General features: G+C 39.6%; 1 protein-coding gene across 3 annotated transcripts in view; it reads left to right on the forward strand.

The window, feature by feature from the left end:
- Window positions 1–12649, forward strand: part of LOC117321797 (sushi, von Willebrand factor type A, EGF and pentraxin domain-containing protein 1-like) — a 157721-nt gene that overhangs the window by 91387 nt on the left and 53685 nt on the right. For all 3 annotated transcript variants that reach the window (XM_033876375.1, XM_033876389.1, XM_033876382.1), the window contains exons 18-23: window positions 1932–2126; window positions 4941–5120; window positions 5468–5668; window positions 7952–8140; window positions 8832–9026; window positions 11920–12162. In XM_033876375.1, the coding sequence (XP_033732266.1) occupies window positions 1932–2126; window positions 4941–5120; window positions 5468–5668; window positions 7952–8140; window positions 8832–9026; window positions 11920–12162 (1203 nt within the window). The remainder of the gene's footprint in view (window positions 1–1931; window positions 2127–4940; window positions 5121–5467; window positions 5669–7951; window positions 8141–8831; window positions 9027–11919; window positions 12163–12649) is intronic.

Below are 12649 nucleotides of genomic sequence, written 5' to 3' on the forward strand. Positions count from 1 at the left end.
ACCTTCCTGTGTTTTTCTAGGGTGCAATCTTCGGGACTATTAATTGGTTAAAGGTTGTAGATATAGACCGACATTTGTTACTGTTGGGAGATAAATGTTTATGGTTAGCGTGTTGATCAACTAATCAGGTATTGTTAAAGCCCGGGGATGTTATGGTCACGTGTGTAACCATGGATAAATACAGGACAATGGTTAACAATATTTCTGTGATTGTTCTGTGTATCATTTATAAGTCATGTTTGTTTTTATAAGTACTGAGTATACCTGGAGGTCAGTACTGTCTGCTCCATAGTGTCACTTAGTAGTGGATACTGTACACTTTATACCCTGAGGTCAGTACTGTCTGCTCCATAGTGTCACTTAGTAGTGGATACTGTACACTTTATACCTGGAGGTCAGTACTGTCTGCTCCATAGTGTCACTTAGTAGTGGATATTGTACACTTTATACCGGGAGGTCAGTACTGTCTGCTCCATAGTGTCACTTAGTAGTGGATACTGTACACTTTATACCTGGAGGTCAGTACTGTCTGCTCCATAGTGTCACTTAGTAGTGGATACTGTACACTTTATACCTGGAGGTCAGTACTGTCTGCTCCATAGTGTCACTTAGTAGTGGATACTGTACACTTTATACCCGGAGGTCAGTACTGTCTGCTCCATAGTGTCACTTAGTAGTGGATACTGTACACTTTATACCCGGAGGTCAGTACTGTCTGCTCCATAGTGTCACTTATTAGTGGATACTGCACACTTTATACCCGGAGGTCAGTACTGTCTGCTCCATAGTGTCACTTAGTAGTGGATACTGTACACTTTATACCTGGAGGTCAGTACTGTCTGCTCCATAGTGTCACTTAGTATGGATACTGTACACTTTATACAGGGAAATTATGGCTGTTTAACTAATGTAAGTTACATTATATGTAAATGTTGTTCGTTCTTGTAAGGAAGATTTGATTGTTTTGTTTTAGATAGAGGTTTAAACTTTAATATCCATAGAGGCAGAAGTGTAGAACCTCATTCCAATGATAGGTCTCTGTGAGATGATATTCTCGGTGACAAAAGTATATTTAATGGAAAATGATACTATGATCTTAAGGGGAAGGAATGCGGGGGAACAGGTCAGTAGCCTTACTGTGATATCAATTATATCAGATATCAGTGTTGGTACTGTTATACAACAGGAATGTTTCCGCTTTGGAGAATGGAAATCACGTTTTACTCAGTATTTGTCAGACAGATGTTCACTGTTTACTCAGTATTTGTCAGAGAGATGTTTACTGGTTACTCAGTATTTGTCAGAGAGATGTTTATTGTTTACTCAGTATTTATCAGAGAGATGGATGTTCACGATTTACTCAGTATTTGTCAGAGATGTTTACTGTTTACTCAGTATTTGTCAGAGAGATGTTTACTGTTTACTCAGTATTTGTCAGACAGATGTTCGCTGTTTACTCAGTATTTGTCAGAGAGATATTCCCTGTTTACCCAGTATTTGTCAGACAGATGTTTACTATTTACTCAGTATTTGTCAGAGAGATGTTCACGATTTACTCAGTATTTGTCAGAGAGATGGTCACTGTTTACTCAGTATTTGTCAGAGATGTTTACTGTTTACTCACTATTTGTCAGACAGATGTTCACTGTTTACTCAGTATTTATCTGAGATGTTTACTGTTTACTCAGTATTTGTCAGAGAGACATTCACTGTTTACTCAGTATTTGTCAGAGAGATGTTTACTGTTTACTCAGTATTTGTCAGACAGATGTTCGCTGTTTACTCAGTATTTGTCAGAGAGATGGTCACTGTTTACTCAGTATTTGTTAGAGAGATATTCCCTGTTTACCCAGTATTTGTCAGAGAGATGTTCCTTTTTGACTCAGTATTTGTCAGAGAGATGTGTAATATGGCTGTAAACTTTGATACAGACATCAACGAGTGTGATATAGACAACGGTGGGTGTAGTCAGAAATGTAACGACGTTACGGGAGGCTACGTCTGTTCGTGTGACCAGCCAGGATATGTGCTGTTCTCCGAAAATGGCATATCAGGTTATTCCATCCAAGACACTGAGACAGGGTTGCTTCCTGGGGATGTATACCGCCTCAATCACACCTGTGTCCGTAAGTGTTGTCATTTTACCAAACTCATGTACCACACCTTTGTACCACACCTTTATACCACACATTTGTTCAACACCTTTGTACTACACCTTTGTATCATATCGTTGTACTATACCCTTGTATCATACCTTTGTAATACACCTTTGTATCACACCTTTGTATCACACCTTTGTACTACACATTTGTACTACACCGTTGTTCCACACCTTTGTACCACACCTTTGTACCATACCTTTGTACCACACCTTTCTACCACACCTTTCTACCACACCTTTGTTCCACACCTTTGCACCACACCTTTATACCACACCTTTGTTCCACACCTTTATACCACACCTTTGTACCATACCTTTGTACCACACCTTTGTACCATACCTTTGTACCACACCTTTGTACCATACCTTTGTACCATACCTTTGTACCACACCTTTGTACCATACCTTTGTTCCATACCTTTGTACCACACCTTTATACCACACCTTTGTTCCATACCTTTGTACCACACCTTTATACCACACCTTTGTTCCATACCTTTGTACCACACCTTTGTACCACACCTTTGTACCACACCTTTGTACCACACCTTTGTACCACACCTTTGTACAACACCTTTGTACCACACCTTTGTTCCATACCTTTGTACCACACCTTTGTACCACACCTTTGTACCACACCTTTGTACCACACCTTTATACCACACCTTTGTACCACACCTTTGTACCACACCTTTGTACCATACCTTTGTACCACACCTTTGTACCATACCTTTGTACCATACCTTTGTACCACACCTTTGTATCACACCTTTGTACCACACCTTTGTACCACACCTTTGTACCACACCTTTGTTCCACACCTTTATACCACACCTTTGTACCATACCTTTGTACCACACCTTTGTACCATACCTTTGTACCACACCTTTGTACCATACCTTTGTACCATACCTTTGTACCACACCTTTGTACCATACCTTTGTTCCATACCTTTGTACCACACCTTTATACCACACCTTTGTTCCATACCTTTGTACCACACCTTTATACCACATCTTTGTTCCATACCTTTGTACCACACCTTTGTACCATACCTTTATACCACACCTTTGTTCCATACCTTTGTACCACATCTTTGTTCCATACCTTTGTACCACACCTTTGTTCCATACCTTTATACCACACCTTTGTTCCATACCTTTATACCACATCTTTGTTCCATACCTTTGTACCACACCTTTGTACCATACCTTTATACCACACCTTTGTACCACACCTTTGTACCACACCTTTGTACCATACCTTTGTACCACACCTTTGTACCACACCTTTGTACCACACCTTTGTACCACACCTTTGTACCACACCTTTGTACCACACCTTTGTACCACACCTTTATACCACACCTTTGTTCCACACCTTTGTACCACACCTTTGTACCACACCTTTGTACCACACCTTTGTACCACACCTTTGTACCACACCTTTGTACCACACCTTTGTATCACACCTTTGTACCACACCTTTGTACCATACCTTTGTATCACACCTTTGTACCACACCTTTGTACCATACCTTTGTACCACACCTTTGTACCACACCTTTGTACCATACATTTGTACCACACCTTTGTACCACACCTTTGTACCACACCTTTGTACCACACCTTTGTACCATACCTTTGTACCACACCTTTGTACCACACCTTTGTACCACACCTTTGTACCACACCTTTGTACCACACCTTTGTACCACACCTTTGTATCACACCTTTGTATCACACCTTTGAACTACACCTTTGTACCACACCTTTGTTCCATACCTTTGTATCACACCTTTATATAACATCTTTGTATCACACCTTTGTTCCATACCTCTGTACACCTTTGTATCCCACCTTTGCACTAAACCTTTGTATCATTCCTTTGTATCACACCTTTGTACTAAACCTTTTGTATCACACGGTTGTATCACATTTTTGTATCACACATTTGCACTAAACCTTTGTATCACACCTTTGTATCACACCTTGCACTAAACCTTTGTATCACACCTTTGTATCACACCTTTGTATCACACCTTTGTACTAAACCTTTGTATCACACCTTTGCACCACACCTTTGTATCACACATTTATATCAAACATTTGTACCACACCTTTGTACCACACCTTTGTATCACACCTTTATATCAAACATTTGTACCACACCTTTGTATCACACCTTTGTACGAAACATTTGTATCACATCTTTGTTCCACACCTTTATACAACACCTTTGTACCACACCTTTGTTCCATACCTTTGTATCACACCTTTATACAACACCTTTGTATCACACCTTTATACAACACCTTTGTACCACACCTTTGTATCACACCTTTATACAACACCTTTGTATCACACCTTTATACAACACCTTTGTATCACACCTTTATACAACACCTTTGTATCACACCTTTGTATCAAATCTGTGTACTAAACCTTTGTACCACACCTTTGTACCACACCTTTGTATCACATCTTTGTATCACACCTTTGTTCCACACCTTTGTTCCAAACCTTTGTACGAAACATTTGTATCACATCTTTGTTCCACACCTTTGTTCCACAGTTTTGTAGAACACCCACGTAACACCCGTGTACATTTTTGAAGCACATCCATGTATCACACCCATATAGATATTTGTAATACACCCATATAGATATTTGTAATACACCCATGTAATATTTGTAGTACATCCATGTATCACACTTGTGTAGCAGATCGCAGACATAAACCATGTCTTAGTTCCATACTAAATAATTTGCTTTTTTTAGTTGTGGCATGTGCTACTCCATCCACTGTGGCCAACGGTCAGCTGATGACCAGAAGGACGACTCACCGTTTTGGAGACAAGATTCGCTACTTTTGCGACATAGGGTATGAGATCAGTGGATTGGATGAGTTGACTTGTACCTCTAGTGGACAGTGGCTATCTGCATTTCCTTCCTGCAATGGTGAGTTACAGCCTTCCTCTAATTGCGATGTATATCCTTCAGGTGAAGGTGAGTTACATCCTTCGTCTAATGGTGAGTTAAATACTTCCTTCAATGGTGAATTACATCATTCCTATAATGGTGAGTTACATCCTTCGTATAATGGTGAGTTACATCCTTCTTACAATGGTGAATCACATCTGTCCTACAATGGTGAGTTACATCCTTCAGCAATTGAAGTATTGTTAAAAAGGTCACCTATCCTCTAAATATTTGTAATATTGCTTCAGTGGCCACAATTTTTATAAACATTTGCAGTATTGTTTCAGTGCCAACCGATCCTCTAAACATTTGCAATATTGTTTCAGTGGCAACCTGCTCTCCTGCTGACTTAAATGGAATTGTAAACATACCGAGCACTAACAGCTCTAACCGGCTGAACTATGGAGAGGTTCTTGCGATGACATGTTCTTTGAATTTGCCAAATACTTACACGTCATCACGAAAGTGTCTGTATGACTTTACCAACAGCCGCTATACATTGGTTGGTGCTCCGTATGAATGTCCAGGTGAGCTGAAACAACATTCCTTATCTACTGTACTGTGTTGACAGTAACATATTGTTATACTTTGTTGACAGTAAAATATTGTTATACTTTGCTGACAGTAATATATTGTTATACTTTGTTGACAGTAATATATTGTTATACTTTGTTGACAGTAATATAGTGTTATACTTTGTTGACAGTAATATATTGTTATACTTTGTTGACAGTGATATATTGTTATACAGTCAAACCTCGAAGATTCGAACTTAATTGATTCGAATTTCTCGCTGTATTGAACTTTTTGCTTGATCTCGAATTTCTTCGCTATATGCCGCTACTAACGAACCTTTGTATGATTCTAATTTTTACAAATCAAATTTTTCGATGTATCGAACTTTTTTCATGGCCCTTTAGCTATGATATTATATTTAATTGACTTCTCATGATTCGAACAAAAAAAATACCGGTACTGACCACTAGATGATCCCCGCGGATTTCACACCTCTCCCACAAATGCCCTGTCTGACAATAGGGATAACGATAACGTGTGATGTCATTCCCGATCATGGGGTTGATTAAAAATCAGACCCAATTGATAGATAAAAGGTGTATTTAGAAGCCATGTAATTTTATCACTCCGGTATAACATATCGGTAGTCGTCTTTGATGATCTCCGCCGCCATTGAAATCAGCGGTCGATGAGTAAATTTTACGGAACAGTAAAACAAGCGGATCAATTCTAAACACAAACAATTAGCGAAACCTACGTGGGGCAGTTGCCAGGTACTGACCATAGGCCGGTGGTTTTTCTCCGGGTACTCCGGCTTTCCTCCACCTCCAAAACCTGGCACGCCCTTAAATGACCCTGGCTGTTAATAGGACGTTAAACAAAAACAAACCAAACCCGTTTTGTAACAATACATAGTTTGTTTAATTAATAAAATGCTTAGGTTTAATTGATGAAAAGTAATTTTATTTTGTTGGGTTTGAGGTAAATTAACTACACTTTTCGATGTGAGCCTGTCAGGCGACGATTAACAGGAAGACACCATCGAGGGCATGCAATGTTAACAGCTAAGGCCATAATCAATAAAACATCGATCTATTGTCAACCATGAATACATTGTAATTCGAAGTCCCGCTGTTTCAGATAGTCCCTTCAACTTCGAAACATCGTAGTTTGACTGTACTTTGTTGACAGTAACGGGCTGTAATATATTAGTATACAGTCATATATTTTTATACAGTCAGCAAAGTATATTGCTATACTTTGTTGACAGTAATATATTGTTATACTTTGTTGAAAGACATATATTGCTATACTTTGTTGACAGTAATATTATTTGACAGTAATGTATTTCTATACTTTGTTGACAGTGATATATTGTTATACTTTGTTGGCAGTACGATATGGTTATACTTTGCTGACAATAATAGATTGCTATTCTTTGTTGATAGTATTATATGGTTATATAGCATTTTTACCAATGAAATTTATCAAACCAATATATCTCAATATACTTTCACTGCAACGATGAGCAATGAAAATATAACATTTTGCAGTGAACAGGTTTTCGTTTTTGAAAAATCAGAGCGAATCTTTTATTCACCTCATTGAAACTTGTCGATTTTTCAAATCGAAGCGAAAATAGAATTAATGGTTATTTTGCTGTATTTCTGAAACATTCAGACTCGTTTTTGGCAAAATATTCACTTGACATTAGCTATTCATGCACATATTCTCCGATATTTTTCAATCATGCTTCGCACTCGTAAACATATCAATATTCTGTCATACTCGTGAAATATGTGTTATATTAAACGGGAAACCATTCAATATCCTCTGTATACATTATTGACAGTAATGTATTGTTACACTTTGTTGACAATAATATATTGTTGTACTTTGTTGACGGTGATAACTTGTTGTATTTTGTTAACAGTAATATATTGTTACACTTTGTTGACAGTAACCCATTATGTTACTTTGTTGACAATTATGTATTATACTTGTAGTACTTTGTTGACCGTAATAACTTTCTTGACAGATTATTGTACTTTGTTTTAAAGTAATAGATAGTTGTACAATGTATTTTGTTGATAGTAATAAATTAAATTATTGTACTAAATTGACAGATATAGATTGTTATAATTTGTAAACTGTTATAAAATGTTGTACTATATTGACTGTATTAGATTGTTGTTCTTTGTCGACAGTAATACATTGTTGCACGTTATTGACAATACTATATTGAAATCGTTCTTTTGACTGTTGTCAATAATTGCCGTTTGTACATGTTTCAGTTATAGATTGTGGTACCCCAGACCAAGTAGCTGGCTCTAACTATGTGGTGGGGAACACTGTCTATGGGAGTTCCTTCCGCTTCACCTGCTCACCACTGCAGGTTCTGGATGGCCTTAGTGAGAATAGAGATACAAATGTCAGGTGTAAGGCGGATGGGAAGTGGGATTTCGGGAGTCTCCAGTGTGTTGGTTAGTATCTTTTCCCTTGAATTAAGCTGAAGATTGTCGCACCTGAAATAGGCACGCTGTATATAACTGTAGGGCTGATGTCAATTCAAACATATCCACATTCTAAGTCATAAAACATGAACAATCATCAACCTCTAGAGACATATACCGTGATCAAGACTCGAAGGTTTTCATGTAATACACAATCTTTATGACGGAAAATGTTTCCCCCTTAGACTGTACTCAGCATTCCTTCTTTACAAGTTCAGTAAGTTCCAAAATCAATGAGTTTGTGTATGGTGGGGATTACGATAATTGGGTGGTCGTGTGGCTTAGTGCTAACACACTAATTGCATTTTACCTAGGTGTCTGGGGTTTGACTCCCCCATCGGACGTGAAAAGGTATGGGGTCAGATGTCTAATCACATGGGTTTTCCCCAGACACTGGAGTTTGTTCACACATTAAGACTCCTGTGCGGTTCCATCCGGGCCAACAAGCGTGATTAATATAAGTTAGTTTAACTTGTTTTACAGTTATTGTAAGATAAACAAAGTATACATTTAAATTTACGATACCTTAACTATTCTCCGATCATGGGACCTTTGAACTGCAAGCCTAAGATGGTCACTTCATTGGAGAGCTAAGACTGATTTTGGATTTCCTATTATAATATAACTGTACTTTGCTTTCATTTTGATTTGCTATCTACAGGACAAACATGTGATGACCCTGGTAGCATAGCAGGAGGGATGCAAAACTCCACTAGCTATCAACAGAATGCTGTAGTAAGATTCCATTGTTTACGTTATGGATACCAACTGAACAAGAACCTTGGCACTAAGTGTATCCTCAGTCCTGGCGGTGGCAGTCTCCAGTGGGATGACCCTGTTCTACCCATTTGTGAAGGTAAGGGTGTAACAATGAGATGACCCCTGTTCTACCCTGTTGTGAAGGTAAGGGTGTAACAATGGAATGACCCTGTTCTTCCCAGTTGTGAAGGTAAGGGTGTAACAATGAGATGACCCCTGTTCTACCCAGTTGTGAAGGTAAGGGTGTAACAATGGGATGACCCTGCTCTACCCAGTTGTGAAGGTAAGGGTGTAACAATGAGATGACCCCTGTTCTTCCCTGTTGTGAAGGTAAGGGTGTAACAATGGAATGACCCTGTTCTACCCAGTTGTGAAGGTAAGGGTGTAACAATGGAATGACCCTGTTCTACCCAGTTGTGAAGGTAAGGGTGTAACAATGAGATGACCCTGTTCTACCCAGTTGTGAAGGTAAGGGTGTAACAATGGAATGACCCTGTTCTACCCAGTTGTGAAGGTAAGGGTGTAACAATGAGATGACCCTTGTTCTACCCAGTTGTGAAGGTAAGGGTGTAACAATGGGATGACCCTGCTCTACCCAGTTGTGAAGGTAATGGTGTAACAATGAGATGACCCTGTTCTACCCAGTTGTGAAGGTAAGGGTGTAACAATGGGATGACCCTGCTCTACCCAGTTGTGAAGGTAAGGGTGTAACAATGGAAGGACCCTGTTCTACCCAGTTGTGAATGTAATGGTGTAACAATGAGATGACCCTGTTCTACCCAGTTGTGAAGTTAAGGGTGTAACAATGGGATGACCCTGTTCTACCCAGTTGTGAATGTAAGGATGTAACAATGGAATGACCCTGTTCTACCCAGTTGTGAAGGTAAGGGTGTAACAATGAGATGACCCTGTTCTACCCAGTTGTGAATGTAAGGGTGTAACAATGGGATGACCCTGTTCTACCCCGTTGTGAAGGTAAGGGTGTAACAATGGAATGACCCTGTTCTACCCAGTTGTGAAGGTAAGGGTGTAACAATGGAATGACCCTGTTCTACCCAGTTGTGAAGGTAAGGGTGTAACAATGGAATGACCCTGTTCTATCCAGTTGTGAAGGTAAGGGTGTAACAATGGAATGACCCTGTTCTTACCAGTTGTGAATGTAAGGGTGAAACAATGAGATGGCCCTGTTCTACCCAATTGTGAAGGTAAGGGTGTAACAATGAGATGACCCTGTTCTACCCAGTTGTGAAGGTAAGGGTGTAACAATGGAATGACCCTGTTCTACCCAGTTGTGAAGGTAATGGTGTAACAATGGGATGACCCTGTTCTACCCAGTTGTGAATGTAAGGATGTAACAATGAGATGACCCTGTTCTACCCAGTTGTGAAGGTAAGTGTGTAACAATGGGATGACCCTGTTCTACCTAGCTGTGAAGGTAAGGGTGTAACAATGGGATGACCCTGTTCTACCTAGTTGTGAAGGTAAGTGTGTAACAATGGAATGACCCTGTTCTACCCTGTTGTGAAGGTAAGGGTGTAACAATGATATGACCCTGTTCTACCTAGTTGTGAAGGTAAGGGTGTAACAATGGGATGACCCTGTTCTACCTAGTTGTGAAGGTAAGGGTGTAACAATGAGATGACCCTGTTCTACCTAGTTGTGAAGGTAAGGGTGTAACAATGGGATGACCCTGTTCTACCCAGTTGTGAAGTTAAGGGTGTAACAATGGGATGACCCTGTTCTACCCAGTTGTGAATGTAAGGATGTAACAATGGAATGACCCTGTTCTACCCAGTTGTGAAGGTAAGGGTGTAACAATGAGATGACCCTGTTCTACCCAGTTGTGAATGTAAGGGTGTAACAATGGGATGACCCTGTTCTACCCCGTTGTGAAGGTAAGGGTGTAACAATGGAATGACCCTGTTCTACCCAGTTGTGAAGGTAAGGGTGTAACAATGGAATGACCCTGTTCTACCCAGTTGTGAAGGTAAGGGTGTAACAATGGAATGACCCTGTTCTATCCAGTTGTGAAGGTAAGGGTGTAACAATGGAATGACCCTGTTCTTACCAGTTGTGAATGTAAGGGTGAAACAATGAGATGACCCTGTTCTACCCAGTTGTGAAGGTAAGGGTGTAACAATGAGATGACCCTGTTCTACCCAGTTGTGAAGGTAAGGGTGTAACAATGGAATTACCCTGTTCTATCCAGTTGTGAAGGTAATAGTGTAACAATGGGATGACCCTGTTCTACCCAGTTGTGAATGTAAGGATGTAACAATGAGATGACCCTGTTCTACCCAGTTGTGAAGGTAAGTGTGTAACAATGGGATGACCCTGTTCTACCTAGTTGTGAAGGTAAGTGTGTAACAATGGGATGACCCTGTTCTACCCTGTTGTGAAGGTAAGGGTGTAACAATGAGATGACCCTGTTCTACCTAGTTGTGAAGGTAAGGGTGTAACAATGGGATGACCCTGTTCTACCTAGTTGTGAAGGTAAGTGTGTAACAATGGAATGACCCTGTTCTACCCTGTTGTGAAGGTAAGGGTGTAACAATGGGATGACCCTGTTCTACCTAGTTGTGAAGGTAAGTGTGTAACAATGGAATGACCCTGTTCTACCCTGTTGTGAAGGTAAGGGTGTAACAATGAGATGACCCTGTTCTACCTAGTTGTGAAGGTAAGGGTGTAACAATGGGATGACCCTGTTCTACCTAGTTGTGAAGGTAAGGGTGTAACAATGAGATGACCCTGTTCTACCTAGTTGTGAAGGTAAGGGTGTAACAATGGGATGACCCTGTTCTATCCAGTTGTGAAGGTAAGGGTGTAACAATGGAATGACCCTGTTCTACCCAGTTGTGAAGGTAAGGGTGTAGATGATAGTCAATGGTTGATCAAGAATTTTCAGACAAATGGATATCTATAAATAACAGTTTTCAATCAAGCGAATGATTATTTTGGATATTTTCCAGACAAGTTGATGTTTATTTCAGATACTATGAAGCCACAGAAACAGTTCTGCCCCTCCATCCAGACTGCTGACCCCTACAAAAGAGTAACATTGATGCAGCCTACATTTATAGACAACACTGGTTTTCGTTCTATTACCATTTCCCCCATCAACGGCAATACCTCCCTGGTGTTAAACAGATTTACAGGCAGCCAGAATGTTGTCTATACCGCAACAGACTTCGCCGGTAATACTGAAACCTGTGACATCACTGTGTCAGTAAATGGTAAGTGGACTTCATAAACCACCGTCACTTAATGATATTATGGTGATAATGTGACAGAGATTTAATGGTGATACTGTAACAGACAGATTTAATGGCGATACTGTAACAGACATATTTAATGGTGATACTGTAACAGACATATTTAATGGTGATACTGTGACAGATTTAATGGTGATACTGTGACAGACAGATTTAATAGTGATACTGTTACAGAGTTAATGGTGATACTGTGACAGACATATTTAATGGTGATAATGTGACAGAGATTTAATGGTGATACTGTTTCAGAGTTAATGGTAATACTTTGACAGACAGATTTAATGGTGATACTGTGACAGACATATTTAATGGCGATACTGTGACAAAGTTAATGGCGATACTGCGACAGATTTAATGGCGATACTGTGACAGACAGATTTAATGGTGATAATGTGACAGACATATTTAATGGTGATACTGTGACAGATTTAATGGTGATACTGTAACA

This window comes from Pecten maximus, chromosome 1 (assembly GCF_902652985.1).
Source record: "Pecten maximus chromosome 1, xPecMax1.1, whole genome shotgun sequence".
Taxonomy (NCBI): Eukaryota; Metazoa; Mollusca; class Bivalvia; order Pectinida; family Pectinidae; genus Pecten; species Pecten maximus.